Source organism: Echinococcus granulosus (genome assembly GCF_000524195.1).
Source record: "Echinococcus granulosus chromosome Unknown EG_S00137, whole genome shotgun sequence".
Classification (NCBI taxonomy): Eukaryota; Metazoa; Platyhelminthes; class Cestoda; order Cyclophyllidea; family Taeniidae; genus Echinococcus; species Echinococcus granulosus.
The window spans coordinates 183,476-202,919 of record NW_020170517.1 but is presented as its reverse complement, the minus strand read 5'-3'; the positions used below and the strand labels follow the sequence as shown (position 1 = coordinate 202,919).

The 19,444-nt window shown below is 40.7% G+C and overlaps 1 protein-coding gene across 1 annotated transcript in view; it reads left to right on the top strand. All coding sequences in view use genetic code 11, as the record gives it.

The window, feature by feature from the left end:
- Positions 1-142: 142 nt before the first annotated feature.
- The window catches only part of EGR_09216 (Multidrug resistance-associated protein), a gene marked incomplete at both ends in the record, with an annotated part of 42,731 nt that continues 23,429 nt past the window's right edge, over positions 143-19,444 (top strand). The window contains 7 exons of the mRNA XM_024498465.1: positions 143-181; positions 484-665; positions 6,530-6,710; positions 10,567-10,821; positions 12,991-13,056; positions 13,992-14,129; positions 16,357-16,503. Coding sequence (XP_024347132.1) covers positions 143-181; positions 484-665; positions 6,530-6,710; positions 10,567-10,821; positions 12,991-13,056; positions 13,992-14,129; positions 16,357-16,503 — 1,008 coding nt within the window. The remainder of the gene's footprint in view (positions 182-483; positions 666-6,529; positions 6,711-10,566; positions 10,822-12,990; positions 13,057-13,991; positions 14,130-16,356; positions 16,504-19,444) is intronic.

The following is a 19,444-nucleotide window of genomic DNA, read 5'->3' as shown; positions in this document are numbered from 1 at the left end:
GCCGGTCGTGTAGAGCTTTAATTTCGCTATTCGCATTTCGAGTTCTTTCGGAGAGTGTAGCAACGTCTGCTACCTTAGTGGCAGCGTGATGCGATACCCCTGACGCTGATATTCAGTAGGAGTAATAAGAATGAAAATCTAAATGAACGTAGATTGTTCACAGGGCAGGGACTTAGACTTCGTTTCATTCATGTAATCAGTATCATTTGTGAAAGATGCTACCTTTTCTAACGAATTGGAGGCGAATACAGCACAATCCGATATGAATAACGGGGAGCGCTAGCTTTCACCGTCGTGGGATTGCACAGTCTGCGCCATCATAAGTAAATGATGGTGTGAATGTAACCTTATATGGTGGAGTCAACTTTTAATTTTTTTTAAGCGTTTCAGGATTGGGTGAACATTCTACCCTTATGCAGAACTTGCTAATGCATTTTTTGTGATTACTTCGGTTAATTATCCCAATTTCTCTACCTTACTCAGTTCACATCACCGAATAAGTCTGGGGCTACAGAATCACCAAAGGCAGTGAAGCAGGAGAAAAGGAAAGTAAGGGCAGGCCTGGTGAAGGCGCTTTTCGCCACCTTCGGGTGGCGCGTGTTTATCGCCGGTCTCTTCAAATTAGGCCACGACATCTGTCTCCTCTGTGGACCTATCATCTTCAAGTGAGTCACTGAGTCTTAAATCCCCTGATTCGTCAAGTTTGTTGTCTTTTCCTTCTTAGAAATAATATTGTTGTGAATGGGCAAATTAACATGTACGCTATCAGTTTCACATACATGTGACATCTGTTTTTTGTCAGTTGATGACAAAAGTTTACACCGAATCGCATCAGAACTAGATTGGTTGAGGCCCAATTAACAAAATGAATGCTAAATTATGTTGGTCTGGGGTTTACGTAAGTCCAGGTCGTATATTATTTCTCACTTCTTCGTTATCGCTTTGTGAATGAAATAATTCACTTTCGCTCACCAGCGGAAACAAGAGAACATTGACTTAATGTGGAAATTGAAACAAACTCTGGCAAGCTTGTTGGTAGCTAACTTATGGGCTTTGAATCTGTTTAACTGATTTTTATTCTTTGCAATACAATACTCATTTACGAGAGGGTTTATTGGGTCTTATCAGCGCTTTCTTGAGGGATTTTGTAACCCTTCAATGAGCATGATGTAAGTAGTGTAGCGCTTCAAGTCCTCTCTAAAGTCGAAAGATGACATAACACTAGGGGAGAATATGTACTATCGCCCTACAGGAGGGCTAGAGGTGGGAGCTACCGGCATGCTCCGAAGGCCATGCGGCCCAGTGGAGGGGCAAAAGTGAGACACTAAGTGCCCGGGAAATTGGAACGAATAATTAAAAAAAAAACACTCAAAGTATTGCGGTGGATTTTGATGTGTCTGTTTTTGATGGTGATTACTACGTATGAAAATTGATGATTTTACAAATAGAGAGCAGGTCAAGGTGTTCAAGTTATGCGACCCGAAAGGAAACGTTTACAGGTGCGCGTTTTGTTTCTGGTGCAACAATTTACTCTCCTTCACCATTAAAATGTGCATGAGAACCTTGGAAAGAATTCACTGATTTTTGCGGAGGCTGACTCTACTGCATTAAGAATGTGGTCCAATCTGTTGGACCTACTTACGAGGAAGACTCAGTGAAAAGAAAGAGCCATTTTCTTTGGCAATGCTGAATCAAACTATAATCTTGTTCTGATTAGGCTTCCAATCAAGTTTAAAAATTTTGCTTTCGGATTGTTAGCTTAATTCAATGGCTAGAGGTTCACCACACTTAATTCTTGTAGAGGGGCCTATCTAAAGGAGTCAGTTAAAGTAAAAACCCTTCTTTTAATATTGTCTGGTACGTTTCTATGTGGACAGTAATCCCTTTTTTTCTTTTTAAGAAATGAATACTTTTTATCGCCTTGGTGATGAATTGATGAATTTGGACTGTCAAGTTTCTAGACTGCCTCATTTGTATGATGTTTCGTCTACAAGGGAAAGGCTGAATGGACTAAAACTGATCCTGCAGTTTTGGAATTAAAGGCTATTTTAGAATTATCGGTACCGCCTCAATAGAGGAGCTCATTCTCTTATGTTTTGCTCAGTCAAAAGAGAAACAGGCGATGGCATCCTCCACCTGTCCAATTAGCTTCTTCATCTTGTCACTCTGTCTTGATTGAATAGCCGAGGTGTGGCCCTTTCGCCGCTTGTACCGTAAAATGAACTTATTTTTGTAAGGAAATATGGTTCGCTTTCAGGTAAAAGTTGGAAAGGGCGAATTAAAACTATCCAGTTAACTTGTTGAACTTGATGTGTAGAACCGTCATTTTACAAGGGTTCACTTATGAGGTGTGCTGTTTCATTGACTACTTGATGCATATCTCTGCCTGGAAAGTAGTTATTCACCTCTTATTTTGCAACGAGGCATCAACCATTTGTCTTATCGGTTAGATCCGTTGTCTAGCTTCTTATTGCATTCCTCTTTTTTCGTCTGCGAAGGAACTACTTAAGTGGCTTTGAGAGATTCCTTTTACATATATACATGTGATTCCACCTCCTTTCTTCCCTCTTCCCCCAATTAGAGGAATTTACTTTATTCTTTTTAAAAAGATGCTTTAGTTGCTGTTCAGATGTCGTCTACTGGCTGTAGCCGCTCATCACACTGGTGTCACGCCAATCTGAATTAGGAGCTGGGTGACTGAGTTGTTTTCCCTTCATTGTGACACATGACCCCTTCAGATACGAAGTGTCTCTTTTTCAGGCTTTTCCCTTGCAACAGTAAGTATAAAACGGTTTTCAGTGTCCCTTCATTTTATATCAAAGGTCGTAATATTGACTGCGGTAGTCTTGAGGAATTTCAGTTTTAAATGTAAGGTTTTGCTAATAGGGAAATCGGTGTCTCATAACATCAGCGGGTCCATTTATGATTTCATCACCTATGTGATCCGCTTTGGTTACAATTTGTTGGCTTTCCTGCCATAAACATTGAGCTTCAATAACATAAGGGCTATGTTTGTCCACCCTCTAAGTATCATGCGGATTCAATTGTAGAATCGGATCTGCGTTTTCTCCACATCACCACATGATGACCTTTTGAGGCCAAAATTGACACTTCCATAGCGAATATTAACTATTTTCCACTTAATGTAGCACATAGTTCTACAAGACATGATTAGATGAATTGGTTGAGTCAAACTGTTAATTTGACCCTATTATGATGGAATAAAATGGCCCTAATTCAGACCAAGCCTACTGAGGGCGGGTGAAATGAAACTAAAGGCGAGGGATCAATGTGTCTGTTGTTGGAGCTGGTTGAGCTCTTAGCAGCCAAGACGCTTCCAGCTCTTAGCTTCCAGTTATTTTCAGCTCCCTGTTTGGGATAGCATATGCTACGGAAAAAGCTTTTATCTAGCAAATTATGTGTTTATACGCTCCGGAGTAAATTCTGTTGCATATCAGAAGCCTGCTTTATTTCGCGCAAGGAACGATCGAGGAGGCCGAACTCTGGCTACCTACGTTTACGTCAAAACCAAGTGCTTCTATTTCTCTACATGTTCATATTACAATTTTGCCTTCTTATGATCAGGCATTCCCCTGGCTCCCCACTTGGCACACATCCTGCACTGTATCTGGATGTGGATTGATGCAACAGTGGCATTTGTATTTTACACAAGTCCTTACTTTCCTATTTGTTGGTTTTCACATATTAACTTTTGAATTCTCTTTTCATTCATCATGGCCTCCCGAACGCACATTTGGAGCACTTTAGACTCGCGTCTATGTAGTCCACGCTGGTGACTTGACGAGAAGAGGGCTCTTTACACTGAACCCGTTTGTCGACGGCGTTGAACTCCTAACTCCTATGTCTTCTGACGAGTTTGTAAAGTCCATTAGTCGGAACAGAACCTTCTAAAGGCTGTTTACAGGATTGACATAAATACAAAGTCATGGCACCAAAGTGGCGTCAGAAGCATACGCGGTGTTTTTCTGCACTAATTTTACCCCCAACATGTCAACAAAGGCAGCGTAAAATGGAACATCAGAATTCGGCACAATCTCTGTACGAGTTTTGCAGGCCTCTTCGCACCAGGAGGACAACTTGTACGAAGAGCAGTCAACATGTCAGAAGTAGGCGGATGTAACACATTTAAACAAAACCAATTATTACCAAACCTCTCATCTACAGTATTATGGGAATGCCGAACACTTCGTACATCGTTAACTTCATTCCACAGCAAGGGGTTAACTCCAGCGTGGTAATATAAAGACCGCTTGGTATCTCCCACGTTAAGGGCTTTCACCTTTTACGGTCAATAATGATTTATGTATTTGTCGCCTTGCCCCATGATGTTCCTTCTTCGGCGGAAAGAATGGGACACCCCTTCACCCCACCCCAGCGGTAGAAACTGATTGCTCTCATGACTATCATTGGGTTGGAGGAGGGGGTGGGGGGCGGGAGAAGTGAGTTCATCAAGTCTCTTAAACTCAGACGGGTTGAACGATTTGTGTGCACTTTGTTAGTTTTGATTTAGGGCCCAGTCTGAACGTCTGCTAGAGAGACATTTGATCACGCAGTGCCGCACTTCCCCTTGTCTGGGTTCGCATTGGCAATGTGGTAATTGTAAGGAGTCATTTGTTTTTCTAGAACTCAAAGCATACTTATGAAAAAATGTGGTTCTGTCCTTAGTTAATAAGAAAATTTGTGGTTTCAAATTCATCCTCGGAGATGTCAAAAGACATCTGGGTCTGGTATGACCCGTATCATATCTTTATACATAAGGGCTGATCAGCAGAACGCCATGGTGTGAAGACGCGTCCTCTAAGAATTGTGAGAGCAGATCTGGTGAAAATAAGCCTACAGCTCGTTCTGCTACTTATTTTCCTGGGGAAAATATTGCTCGATCCTTTTGGGATTGGATTTTTCTGGAAGGGCAGTGCTACGTTAGGTCGATAAATGAAGGGGGTTGTAAACTAGTATTGTTTCATATCGGCACTCCATTTCAAACGTCATTGGATGATATTGTTAATAGTTGACACCCTAGCAAATTAAATTGATACCTTTAAAGTTGATTGCTAGATGTTAACACCTCAAAGGCTCTTTTCAATTTCTAAGGTGGAGAATCAGTTGAAGCGGATAAATTTAGAGGAAAATTTAAAATATGCCAAATTTACACCTTTTTGAATCATTGTGGCTACTCTAAGTCCTTACAAGACAAGTTAACTGAACTTATTTTCTGGTCAATTCGGAATCTTGAATAGCTTGCCCTATTGCTAATCAAGGCTCACTGGTCGTCAGAAAGCAAACACTTTCTTTCAAACATCATTGTGCTTTAAATACAATCTTTCGCTAAACACTTGGTGTTTTGTGCTCCTAAATCGGAAAAGTGATATAAGTTTGGTTTAATTACTGCCACTATCACTGCTGTCTAATATGTAACCATAGAAGCAGTCTTTGGAACCCTAGTGAGCAGTGCCTTACCTGATGCTCCCATCTAGTTTTGTCGATGTAGACATGCTGGTCTTTCTACAAAGTTGCGTTCATCAAATGAAATCCTTAAGTTATTTTGCTAAACAGTAGCATGATATTCGTGTCTTTTTCATATTTCATCATCAAGGTATACACCTCGATTGCGAAGCCGGGGTTTTCCTTTTGGTCGTAGCGCAAGAGCACTCGTTATCTTACCGTTTCACTCAAGAAAGGACCTATCTTGGCAGCTGTGCTGGTGAAGAAGAATTTTTGATTAAATAAAGTTGTAATGCTCAGCAGGAATAGTCTTGAACCGACATTCAATCGCAATTTTGTTTGATATCCAAAATGTTATTTGAAGGCATTTTTTCCGACTGCTTATTTGGGTCACTTTTAAACAAAACATTTATAAAGTACTCTGGAAGGCTATTGCTAAGATCTATGGATTGATGCTAATTTCGACTAATCTATCGAATCTTTCGCCGGCTTTGCATTGGAAATGATTCTTTTACATCTTTACTTTTACTAAATATCGACATAAACTTTCAAGAGGTCCTCCATTTGCTTATCCATTGACCGATGACGAACACCTATTATAGATCTATCCGTTACGTGTGAGTTGACGTGACACGCTAACTCTTCCACCCTTCCTCCATATACGTTGATTTTGTTCATCACCAAATCATCCATTTTTGTAACCCTTTCATCCCGCATCCAACAATCCTTTCTTGATCTATCTGTCTATCTTCGTCAGATTCATCTAGTTGTTATTTACGGGTTCGCGATTTATCCACTCGCCTATCTATCTTCGATCCTATTACCCCCGATTAATTCGTCTTCCCTGGTTCACTTGCCCACCTGTTTATATTTCATATACCCTTCATCCATCCACCTCTGCTTAATCTCTCTACTTCAAATCTCTACCCGCATCCACTCTCATCTATCCATTCACTATTTCTATTCTTCATCCATCTTTACCTTGTCTACTCATTCCTCATCTATTCGTCTGTCTCGGACCGGTTTGATTCTTACTGGATTTTCTCAACTATCTGTCTACTTGCAGACGCTTGCTGAACTTCCTGCAGCCGGAATCGACGGAACCAATGTGGCATGGCTACGTATACGCCTTCTTGATGTTCCTCACCGCCTTTATACAATCTCTCATGTTGCATCAGTACTTTCGCAAGCAGACTCTTGTCGGCATGGATATGCGCACTGTCGTCATCTCCGCTGTCTATCGAAAGGTGAGGGTTAGACTCTTTCTTCCTCTATGTTTCGCTTAGAAATTGTTGGGAAAATCCCAATTTTTAGGCATTTTATATGAATTTCTTGATTCGGAATGGGTAGCGGGTTGACTTATTAGACCGCAAGTTGGTATAATGGTTTCTTCATTGGCATTTCTTTGCTTTGCAAAAACGTGGGAGTCTTCGTTGAGATTACTCTTAATGGTTATCTCTTTATATAGCTATTACAGCAAATCAAGTTTTATATCTTACATTTTTTGACTGTTTCAAATAGTCTAATGTTGCTGAATTAATGAGTAATCATGTTGATCCTCATTTCACACGTGTTCTCAAGTGGATCTACTTAGATCTCTTTCATGATTAGTTGCTGTTAAAGATGGAAATCAGCCATTGCAATTGAATTTGGTTGAAATGTTTACCATCACCACTCAAGCACTTTGTTACTGAACGTCTCGGGCGGTCTGTACTTCACCTTCCGATTATGTGGAAGATATTTTTTGAATATTGTAGTTTGATTTGTGGATGACTTTCAGCGTTGGTAAAGGCAACGTTGTGCCCTTTAAAGATTTCATAAAGACTAGATGGAGGGCTTGAAACAAAGCTTGGCTAAACGGTTGGAATCCACTTCTCCTTACTTGAGCTTTCCCCCACTTCTCAATAAGACTGTTGGACTTAGATTAATGCAATATAGTTGAACTGTTCGGTCTCTTAAAGATTATACCAAAGACTAATACCTGTTCATGGAATATTAGGTGTGTGACCTTCAATCAAAAGTTTCTCCTATTACTGTCTTCTCCCAATAAAGGCGGTGTAGGAATCAATTTAACTAGTGGTAAATCACTTTTGAAATTGTTTAAACCATAATAATTTTTCATCGGAGGTACAATTGTGCTTTCTACCGTTTGTTGAGTATCAAATTGAGTCACATTTGCAACGAAGTACTGGTTCTTTACCATGAATCGCTGGGAGTTTCCTCAATGATATGCCTCTCAGACCCCTTTTTTTCACTACCAAATGTAGAGAGCTATTGGCGTGCATAGCCTTTGTCAATTCATTTTAAATAAACAACCAGTGAAATCATTATATCCGTCTCTAGTTTGGTTACCAGTTCACTAATTGTCTGTGTCTTGGTTCAGGTCTCTTCCCTACCACGTGGCATTTCGTAATCAAAGTCAACGTCATTTACCCGGACGGATTTATTTATTCTACTTCCTTGGTGCTTGTTTTAAGCCATCCAGAATAGTGCATTACTTTTATGGCAAAAAGAAATCCTTGGAAATTATTTCATAATAAAAAATTTCTTAGATGAGAAGCGCCTAAGAAGTTAAAATGAGCGATTCGAGACTTTGGACTTTTCAACTCGGAAATTAAACAAATTGTATGCTTTTTCCATTCACTGACCAATTAATGGCTTCCTCACTCTAATCTGCATTAGAGTTGACCTGCTACCGAGAAATGAATTAGAATGTGGTGCATCGAATTGCTACCAGCTTGACCTGTGCAAAATCGTAGGCAATGGATTTAAGGGATTTTGAATGCCAATTCATTTGGTTTCTTCACAATCAAAGTGTTTTTATTTTGCGTGAAAATTCTCCGGGAAATTTGGGCATTGCCAAGTGATTGTACGAAAAAATCCAGCTAGGAAGTCTTTTTGCGAAGAAATTATGGCCCTGATTTCCTTTGAATCTCGATTATAAGTTATTTTTTACCTATTGGAATGTAGAATTTGGAATTTGCTCAATTTATTCCTCCGTTTCTCCCACTTTCCTACTCCATTCACTGCCCTCTCATCGTTAATCCCGGATTGGCGATTAACGGTTACGCAACAGTGTCACGTATTTGTGACGCCCCGATTTTCTTATCACAGTTATGAGGCATGTGCTATTTATAAATTTTATGATAACTATTAAGACTACATCGCTTTGCAGACAGATAGGTTGAGTTCAGTACAATAAAATTAGATGTAAGATATTCTTGGTTTGAGGATATTTGCGTTGGGTAGATCCAAACACCAATACCAATTAATGTCAAATTGGAACAATGAGCCGCCTGGGCTGTGGCTGTCGCTCTTCCTCTGAGATTGGGAGCAAATGTGTTAAAGAATGTTCTTTACAAAAATGCAGTTTTTTTGTCCAGTCCACAAAGAATGGTAATTGAGAGCGGCGTCCAGTCTTCTTCCACCACATCATCCTCCAAGCACGCAAGGTGATCCATTTCACTCATTTTCGCATTTGCCTAGATACTACTAATTTTGGTAGGGCGTGTTTCGGCATTAATTAGCGTTCATTAGGAGTGTGAACGTAAAATTGACCACTCTTCTTTAAAACCTCACAGGTACTCTGAACAGCACTTTTAAAACGTTAATTTTATTTTTCTAGCGTCAATGAATTGAATCCTCAATGATGCGATTTTTTTGGTGCAGCAATTTGCATTCTACCATTCCGTGGTTTAAAGAGTTTAAATAGTACGGGGGAAGTAATTTCCCAGGTTCGACGCAAAACATATCTTAACAGTAGCTTGTCTAAGGTCATTGATTCCCAAGAGCGTGTTCCAGATCTATCCCCGGGTCTTAACTACTGCATATTGCTGGTTAGTGACGTCCCTTTAGTTGAGAAAAAGATCTTTTAATGGAACCGTCTCAATTGTCTACCTTCACTTAGATTAAAGGAACAGTGAGTCAAGTGTAATTTCTATTGTTGTGCTAACCATGCGCCCTTCCTGTACATTTATTGCGTCACGTGGTGACGTAGTAAAATCTCATACTATAATGAGATGAATTGGCTGGCTTGAAACGAATTGAATTACCTCTCTATTCCCATCCATTCAATTGCTCACTTGACATTGCAGTTGTTTTCTTCTCAGCCAATTCGAATCCGACAATTTAAAAAAAATACTGCAAGATTTTGGGGATTTGCTGTGAGTTAGGTAAAGGAGAAGTGTGGTACCATCTTCAATATTGCCTTTAATCGGTCCTCAAGTGTTACATCTTTTCCCCTCTAAAATGTCTCAACAGTGCCGTACCAGAAGTAGCTTATCGTCTTAACGATGTTTTCCCATAAAATTAGCATTTATCATGCTAATACCATACTCAGTGGTCAGCGGCGTCTGCGTTAGTGCTAGTAACCGGTGCATATGTTGGCTAGTCCACTGGTCCACTTTGGCAAGCAACAATGGTGGTACGTGAGTGCGTGAAACAAAGCTTAGTAATTATTCACCTTTGTATGAACAAAGGGGTACAATCCGAATATGGAAGTATCTAATCACACGGAAGGCTTCAAACTCATAGAAGGGTTCTCGGCCGTAGTGAGGAATTTAAGTGGTGTCGTTTCAAAGATGGCCGCCTGTACGCTTGTACCTTGCTGATGTTTTCAGTAGTTGCCGTGGCGCTCCCAGCCATGGAACACCTAATCCTGTGATGAACTTACTCGAGGCGTCTTTCTGTGAGAACGGGGCAAATTGTGATTCATTAATAGCTGGAATTCCCGAAAGTTAGCCCACTGTGGGTTCCCAAATAGTGAAACAGGGTGCTTAGGGTGGTACACCATACTGAAAAAAGAACTTTACGCCCAGAAGCTGCTTCCCAAGTACTAGTTAAGCCATGAGACAAGTTGAGCCCACGCATATTGGGATGTTTATTCCTTTTCCATCTTTGATAAACCTGAGAGGCTCGGCTTTACTCGAATAAGCCTTGTATAACCCAGGGACATTAGGCAGCACTTTCACTTCTCTTAATCCTCTACCACTTAAAAGAGGTTATGATATTGTCAAATTGTCTATCCGACTTATTTCCGGGCGGTATATTTCCGCTATTCAACGGTCCCTTTAGTATCCTCATTTCGCGTCTTCTTATTCACAGAGCTTGCGGCTGAGCGCTGCAGCGCGTTGTGAGTCAACGACGGGTGAGATCACCAATCTCATGTCATTAGATGCGTATCGATTCTTCATGCTCATGCTTAACTTCCACATCTTCTGGTCGGGACCCTTACAAGTCACCGTGGCAATCTACCTGCTCTGGAAGGAGCTTGGTCCCTCCGTTCTTGCCGGAGTCGCACTCCTCCTCGTCATGATACCCATCAATACCATGGTGGCGAAGAAGAGCAAAGTCCTGCAGGTAGTTTGCTTCTCCCTCTCCTCACTTTCCCATCAGCTAGGGCGTATATAGTTGTGTCGTTCAGATTCTGCAATGTAACCAAATACTCCTCCCTTTTATTTCTTTTTAAATCGCAGGAGTCATCATTCCTCCCATCCTATTTTTCATTAGTCCATTTCGACCCCCAACTTTTCATCAAATATTCCTTGACAGAATTTGTCTTCAAATTTTGTTGCTAACATCTCTATGTCAGCATCTCCACTTAATTTGGATAAGGTAGGAAAAAAGTGGTTTTATATTCATCCTGCTGAGCCAATGCTCCTTCCACTGGGTGGTCCATGATTGCAAACGCTTCAACTGCTTTAATGTTTTGTCGTTCTTTTGACTATCGTTCAATTTTTGCTGGGATAGTTTAATTCGACTCGGCTTTTGAAAAATATATTAAAACTGCAGTTTTAATGAATAACAATGCACTCATATAATCTTGGCATTTTGTGCTCTCTGAAACGATTTGCCATGCTTATCGTGATTACCTCGACCTCAGGAATGCTGGCTTAACGATGGATTCTGACTACTCATTCGGATTGCTCTTATCCCCTCTTGTACCTTCTTTTTCCAACAGTTAGGCTCGTTTTTTACCGTTACCCATTTTTGAGCCCATTTTATCTTATTAACTGCGTCGCCATTCTCAACCAGGAGATAGACTCCCAGACTAGATGTCCTTACTGCCGGCAGTCTGAATGGCCGAGCAGTCACCGTCCTCATGTATTTACATCTTCTTGAATGGCCTCAACATTAAAGTGAATGCCGGTACATGCGGCGTCTCCACGTCATATTGACCAACCAAGAAGGAATGAACGGAAAGCACAAATTGAGAGGTGTTCTGGGTTGTCAGGGATTCGACCCCCGGAAATAAATTTTAAGACGTCAAAATTGTTTCAAAAATTTCGGCAATTTAAGATTTAAATGCTGTTTTACTGTTCGATTCTTACAAGTACTTTCGAACATTGAAACCTACAATGATTGGTGTAGCGCCTCGAAACTTTACTGAAGACGAAAGAAGACAAAGTGCTAGGGCAGAATATATGCCATCGACGTGAAGGGCTGAGGAGCTACCGGCATGGCCCGGAAACCATGTCGCTGGACAGAAGTACAATAGACGTGCCCTTCAGCGCCAGTGCAACCAAAGCGAGTAAACAATGTATTACATTAGTTTCACTTTTGCTTATAAGCAGGCACCATACAACATGCACAATAATTACAGTGCCCGGCATGGTTTATGATGTCAACTGAAACCGTCGTGTTCGCCACTTTGTCAAAAACAAACAAAATTAACTGCCAAAATTGGAAACTTTTTCATAAACAGCCCATTTTTTTCACTCTGGACATGCCCGGTGCTAAACAGCTTTTAACATCATTCCAGCGTTTTAAACTTTTATTTAACCAATTTATTCACTCTTCGGAGAACAGTTAGTCCACCCACTGCAATCTACAACTGGTATCTCTGTCTTTTACTTTCTGTGAACTTTTGATGGCTCTGAGATGTAAAATTCCGCTTTTATGTAATTTTATGAGTATACCTTGGAGTTCTTTTCGCAACGTATGCTCACGTACAAACCGTAGAAACCGATCCACACAATATTGTTTATAGCCAGAAGTCAGGTAGAGATTTGACGGTAGGCGTGAAGAGAAGTTCAACAGATACCCATCTCCCCCCCCCCCCCTCCCCACTACTTAATTGCACTCCACGACTTGTGGATGACTTCTGACCTTCTCGTGACATCTTTCCCACACAAGAGTTATCATAAAGGCAGGCCAGTCACTCCACACATTCTGACCTCAGCTTACGTACTTTTTGCCTACAATTGCTTGCTCTACATATCTTTATTGGCCATTCCTTAATCTAGATAAACAAGGATTTGGGTACTTCTCTTATGGCCTCATTCCTCAAAGCATTTACACCTCGTAGTTTGTTATTGGATTTGGACTTTATATTCGCCGCTTTTGATTCTTTATTAATACTTGCAATCATTTATCTCCATCTGTGCTTCGAATCATACAAAAATTACCGAAATAATTTTACACCACTTATTTTTACCCACTTAATGGTCGGGAGTGAACCAATGCTTGAGATCTACACGACAAATGCTTCTCCTTCTAGAAATTCACATATATTTTAATTGACTCTAGGAAAAACAATTGAAGACCACAGACAAACGCATCAAACTGATCAGTGAAATTCTCAACGGTATAAGAGTGAGTTGACTTTTTTACTAAGAATAACGTAACCGCTTTGTGCGGTATAATTAGGCCTCATTTATTCGGTATCTGGCATTTTTTAGTCCATTATAATTACCACTCTATGAAGCAACATAAATTTGGAATATCCCATTTAACTACTTATAGTCTCCCCGCAATGTTGAAGAGAAGTGAGTTTTTATACCTGACGGTGTCACATGATTACTTTTGTCTGGCAAACTGTTCGTACTTACTTTTTAGCAGAAGGCATCACCCCCTTAAGTAAAATCTTTTACACGAATGGGAAACAGCTTTCTGTCATATGCTAGACGTTGTGACAGTGAGCTGTATGCTCTTGTGACACCGTTTTCCTTGATTAGCTTAAAGAGTTTTGCAAAAGGTTGCCACTGCTGTGACAGATGTAGGGCACTTCGAATTCCCAGTTGACTGCAACCACGAATACAGCCAATGAAGGGAGAATTGAGGGATTGATATACGAAGATACTTTTTTGACAGTTTAAAATGTAACTACAAAGCTGGATTTGAGTGTTGGATCTGCCTACATCTTAGGTTCAGTAAGTGTTTATCAAGTGCCTGAGCCTGAGACAGGTAGGCACAATAGCAGTCATCTGGAAATGTGGCTCCCACAATCCTCCCTCGCCACTGGGGGGAGTTGTCAGTCGGATGCAATTTGTTCGGAAATGAATAAAGCCAGAGAAAGCGCCTTTGTTGTATTGGCTCCAGATTACGTTACTGTAATACAACTTTTTGAACTCGTTTAATTTAGAAAATTCAAAACACTAAGCAATTTAAAGCAAAAGCCCCAAACTAAGTAGGAAGCGATACACATAATAACGAACAACACCAATTGGCCTCGAGGTGAATTTTTATGGACACTCAAAGTGTGACAGTGTATCTGCCCACTTCTATCTTCTCTGTTTTTTACTCTAAAGGTCTTGAAGCTCTACGCATGGGAACCTTCCTTCATCCAGGAAGTGGGATCGATTCGGGAAAAGGAGCTCTCATACCTGAGAAAATTCCTCTACCTCGATTGCAGCATCACCTTCGTCTTCACCTGCATTCCCACGTTGGTTAGTACCATGGCAAAATTCTCTTCATCTTCGTCTCGTTTAGTTGTTAGACTTCTGGGGGATTGGACAGCGTTGATTGTACAGGGGGTTTTGCCTGGTCCTATCAGCTTAGGTCTCTTGCGTGGCTGCCGAATCCTCGAGATTGGTGTCGTCTGCCACAATGGAGTTTCTTCATTAGCATTCGCATCCTCACCAGTCGACAGTTTCCTTTTCCAGCCTTTTCAGTTGACAGCCGTTGTATTGGTAAATAGTCGAAGGGCGTAGTCTCATTTCAAACTTAATTAGGTATTTAGGCCTTTTCGCACATAAGACCGGCTTATTAGACCTGACTCATTTTTAGGCATGTATTCGTCTGCTGGAATGTCATTTCGTAAACTGGCAATTGAAGAACGGAAATTCAGATAAAGAAGTTTTTTTAAAAAAAGCAAATTAGTTTTTGGGCGACAGCTCTCCTGATAACATTCTCTGTTCAAGTGGAAAATTAAAGAATGTCTAAACTTTCGTTCCCCGTGTCGATACGCTTTCAGCGATGAGTTATCTTTTGAGAACATCTCTACCGTTTCTGCTAGTGATATTTATTACCATGAATGCATTGGCCAATATTTTGTCAAAATCTCTCCCTTTTTCGCCTTTTGCTTTGTTATTTTACTTATAAGCCCATCCTTTTTAGACTGAGCAGCTATGCATATATATGAGAATTGGTCTCATGAGTAAAATGTCATTTCGTTTTTTGAAGGTGAAATCATCCGCTGAACAATCTTGTTCATTGATGTTTCGAACTGCATGAACTGTGACTTTGGCTCTTAGCTATCGGTATTTTAAAGCAACTGTCTTTTGAGGAGCGATAACCACGGGTCAGTTTGGTCGGCGTCTCTTCTTTTGCAGAAAACACTGTCCGATCTATTGACTTGGTTTTTTAGCGAAATCTCTTCAGGAAGCATCTACTGCTCCAAGAAAATTTGTACATCCTTGAATTTGTGTTTAATCTTCCAGCGAAGATGGGCTTTAAGGGGATATCTGAGAGCGTTCTCAATTCCATTCACTAGCTAGTCAGTAGACGCACTTTCTGTCATCTAAGTAAACGCACTGATTTATAATTGAACTACATTGTTCGACACATTGCAGCATTATCGCAGGAGTTTCGCTTCATTTTATAGTTACATGGTGACACAATGGTGATTGGTACACTTTCTCAGGTACCTGTCTTGTTTGTAGGGTATTTTCACCTCCCTAATTTTCCAGCCTGATGATATTTTTGGCTTTATTGTAGCTCCAATATGCTCTTTTGGGCAATTTCACCCATGCATTAGAAGCGGTTCCTTGTCAGAGGTTTTGTGACCCTTCTGCGCCTTCACTGGGGGCAACAGTAACTAGATACTTATGCATTAATTCATTGGAGTCTATGTGTACATTATGATGAATTTCCGGAGGAGGTGTTAGAGCTGCATGTCACAGGCGTGGAGACTGAACCGTTCTAGAGACTGAAAGGGCCTCGGTAGTACTGTACTGTTATGGTGCAATGATTTTCATCCCGATAATAAGTTTTTCGAATCCAATTTTAGTGATGTCTCTCGGCAAGTAGCATTGATGATATTTGCTTGCGAGGTTTTTGCGTAAATCTGGACGACCTTCTGCCGTAAGTGCACGTAGTATGCCGATTGAGTTTAGATCAACTACAAGGCATCGAGTGATCCCTTGAATTTTCGTTTAAATTTCACTGTGCCTTTAATTCCATCCACGTCTGCGTTATGGATCACATTTGGCAAGAAAAGACGATCAACGAGCAGTAGATCTCTTTCACGTTTGTGGAGGCCAACTCATAGAAGCTTAAAAGCAAAACCGGTTTTTCGCTCTACCACGCGAAATTGCAATGATGAGCAAATAATGCGTGTTGATGACTTTTTCCGGCTTTCTATTCATAGTGTGCTCGCAAATGTATCCATTATTTTTTGACTGAGAAATGTCTACTGCCGCTTTTTCTGCTCATTTTTTAAGGGGTAGAAATAGCTCGTTTATCATGGCCGAGGCAGATACGCCTTAGTCATGGCAACTCCCTTCTTTACGAGCGCCTTTGTTTTACCTACACAAAGGCATGAGTAGATGCATTCCCTTGGTTAGGTTAAACTCTATTTGTCAATTTCTTTTTTATCCCATTACTTCAAGCGGAGCGGCATTGTTTTTAAAAGAAAATTTCATTTAATACATTTCCTCTCTATCCCTTTCCTAGGTCGCCCTAGCAACCTTCGCCACTTACATTCTATCCTCACCGGAAAACTTCTTTACTGCTGAAAAAGCCTTCGTTTCACTCTCCCTGCTGAATATTCTCCGCTTTCCCCTCTTCATGTTTCCCACTCTCCTCTCAAACCTCGTTCAGGTTAGTCTCTCCTTGAGTTGGCGTATCATGGCCTTTTCAACTATTACTTTCCAGAGTAAATGTAAAAAATAAGGGCGAGCGGTAGGAATATAGGTGGAGTCAGAAAACCAGAACATACTTTTTATTGGACACCTCTTGACCAAATCTCTATTTGGCAGGTGTTTTTCTTATACTCATTTTCATATTTTTGAATTGTTTATGTTTATCTTTGAAAAATGCACAAATATTCTTCTGTTTTTGACGTGGTGAGGCCAGGGAGATGTGAGCATATCGTGGAACTACTTCTAATTTGGCGGCATAGGAGTTGCAGCTCTGGGATAAATGATGTCAACGACTTGTAAATGATTGCACTGAAAATGAGTGAATAGCGTCCTTTCCCACGTTGAAGATTATGGACAGATGGAGGCTGCTATGTGCACATATTCACTTCTGTCAGTATGTGTGCTCAGAATGAGCAAAGGATTATCTTCTCATAGGTTCTTTCTTTGTGAGAGACAATGGATGCATAGTGCCACGGATATTGTGTCAGCTGGAGTCAGGACTACGAAGAATGGCAAAATTCTTGAAACCGATTTGGAAACTCGAATACGAGTACTACGATTGACAATGCTCTTGAGTTTAGCAAAGCGTATGCTTGAGTGCTTGGCAAAAGTGTATGAGTGTGGACGTTCCAAAGTACATCCGCTACTAGATCGGCTATGGTCAAAAAGGTGGAAATCTTTTGTGGAGCATTGTTCTGGTTGACAAAATGCGGATTCATACTTCGAGTCATGTTAGGAGTAGAGCAAAAGAATTAGCTCCGGATGGAATTGTTGATAGGATGGTTGGTGTTGACTATCTTTTAGAATTCCCATGAACCTGCTCTCGAAGCCTTTTGCACACGTGGAACGACTCACGAATCCATCCTCTTCTGGCATGCTTCAGAGAGCTTTAAAATCTACAGATCTTATAAGAGGGAGAACATTTACTAAGGACAGTCTTTTACACTGCTTCACATAGGCTTGGTAATCGCAGGTAGTTGAAATATGAGGTTATGGACCACTCCACTTGTAGTTCATAACTAGCGCTATGAATTTTAATATTCCATCGATCAGTAAACCTTGAAGGGGAGGATGATCAGCAGTGGTACTCAAAGGGGATTTCTCGTGAATAACCGTGAAATTTGTCTAGTAGAATCAAACGAAGCTTCAAGACTCAGATTCATGTCTGTGATACCAAGCTAATTAAACAGCCAGCTTAGCACTCTCTCTACCAGGTTCACAAAACAAACCCTGCCGTTATGGCCCAGATGTTTAATTGCTCTAATGGGATACTAAGGCTTGCAATACCGATTTCTCCTCTTTAAGTACTGCTCAAAAACTAGAAGAAGTGCAATTGTTTTGAGACCAAGGACATCTTACACCAGTTTTATTGTTTTAAACTGAGAAAATTTGTCTTTACATGTGTTTCCCTACAACTCCAGCTATCGTTAACCAATAAGGAGGTCATGTCAAATACTTGTGGTGCTGGGTTCCTGGTGTTGCATACGTGTGTCGCTGGCAGCTAGCGCAGTAATAATATCGCCCATATCCCCAGTTTTATCCCTACCAGTACGCCTCTCAGATTTGCGCAGTTATCGAAAAACTCGTGGTCTTTTTTGAATCTTCTGCATCGTTTAAGCACAACGTTTATTGAATATCCGCGTATGGTACCTTTGAGTCGATAACGGTGCATTTGACGCAGCGGTTACCACAATACCTTGGCATCAAAAATGGAGAGCGATTGTTGTGAGGAATGCAGAGTGCTTCTGACCTCCAGCTGACTACAGCGACACCCACGAGGAATTGCGAAAGATTCACAATTGTGGAAGGAAATGGCCTCTCTTTAAGCGTGCATCCAGGCTTTGCACTTGACAATTTTTTTCCTAATTTGCTAGTTAGGTTTAGATGCACGTAAATCTTTCGTAACCCCTTACTCCCATGTACACTACTAAAATGAGCCTACGTCTTTAGAATCCAGCTCCAATTCGAATAAGTCAATACCGTCAGTTGAAAGAGGAGTGAATTTTGATAAAGTGGGTTGTTTTCTTCAACTTTCGAAGCCCTAATTTCACTTTCTGATTAATTGTATCCGCTACTTACTGTTTTTTTTCTGCCATTGGATGAAGGTGAAAGTCTATTCTTTTGAGAGAGAATGAAATCACTTTTAGCCGTCACAGCCCTAGTCGGTTTGACTTACGGAGCTCTCCGAACCCGTTGCATCAGTATGGCCACTTTCAAACTTTGAGGCGCCTTTAGGAGATAAAACTTCCTCCTCATACTGGGACCGAATGCTGGAAGAGATGATTTCATGTTACCGCTGCAGGTTCTGCTTACGAAAAGTGCACGACAGATCACTTGCCCTCCCCCCTTTAGCGCTATTCGACGATAGGTTTCCTGGTCATCCTCGATTCTGCATACAAGTCCCCATACTAAACGGTTCTAATCATCTGTGACACCTCGACTTTAAAGCTTTCAAGTAAAATACCACAGCTCGAGATTTTTCAAACACTTGCGCTTATATAAAATCACAAAAGCTGGAATATTCTTCTCACATGGTGCTCATCAGGTAGTTTTTGGCCTTACAAAGAGCTGTAATGTTAGCTGTCACGCCATTATTTGGCTAATAACAATAACATACACTTGTAATCTTTTTCTACGCAATATTTCTGCAGGTGCTAGCTGAAAGCAGTTAATATCCACCGCAATCAAGACTAACGTTACCTAGACTATGTCTCAGTCTAGAACTTGTAGCACCTGTCCACAGAACGTCTTATTAATAATTTTTTAATTTACTTTCTAGTAGTAATTTAAAGCGACTATTTTTAAATGGTACTAACGGTCTGCTGTGTTGGCGCAAATAGCATGTAACGTTCCACTTACTCTCTAACACCATCATAAAACGCATGTTTTATGTATGACCC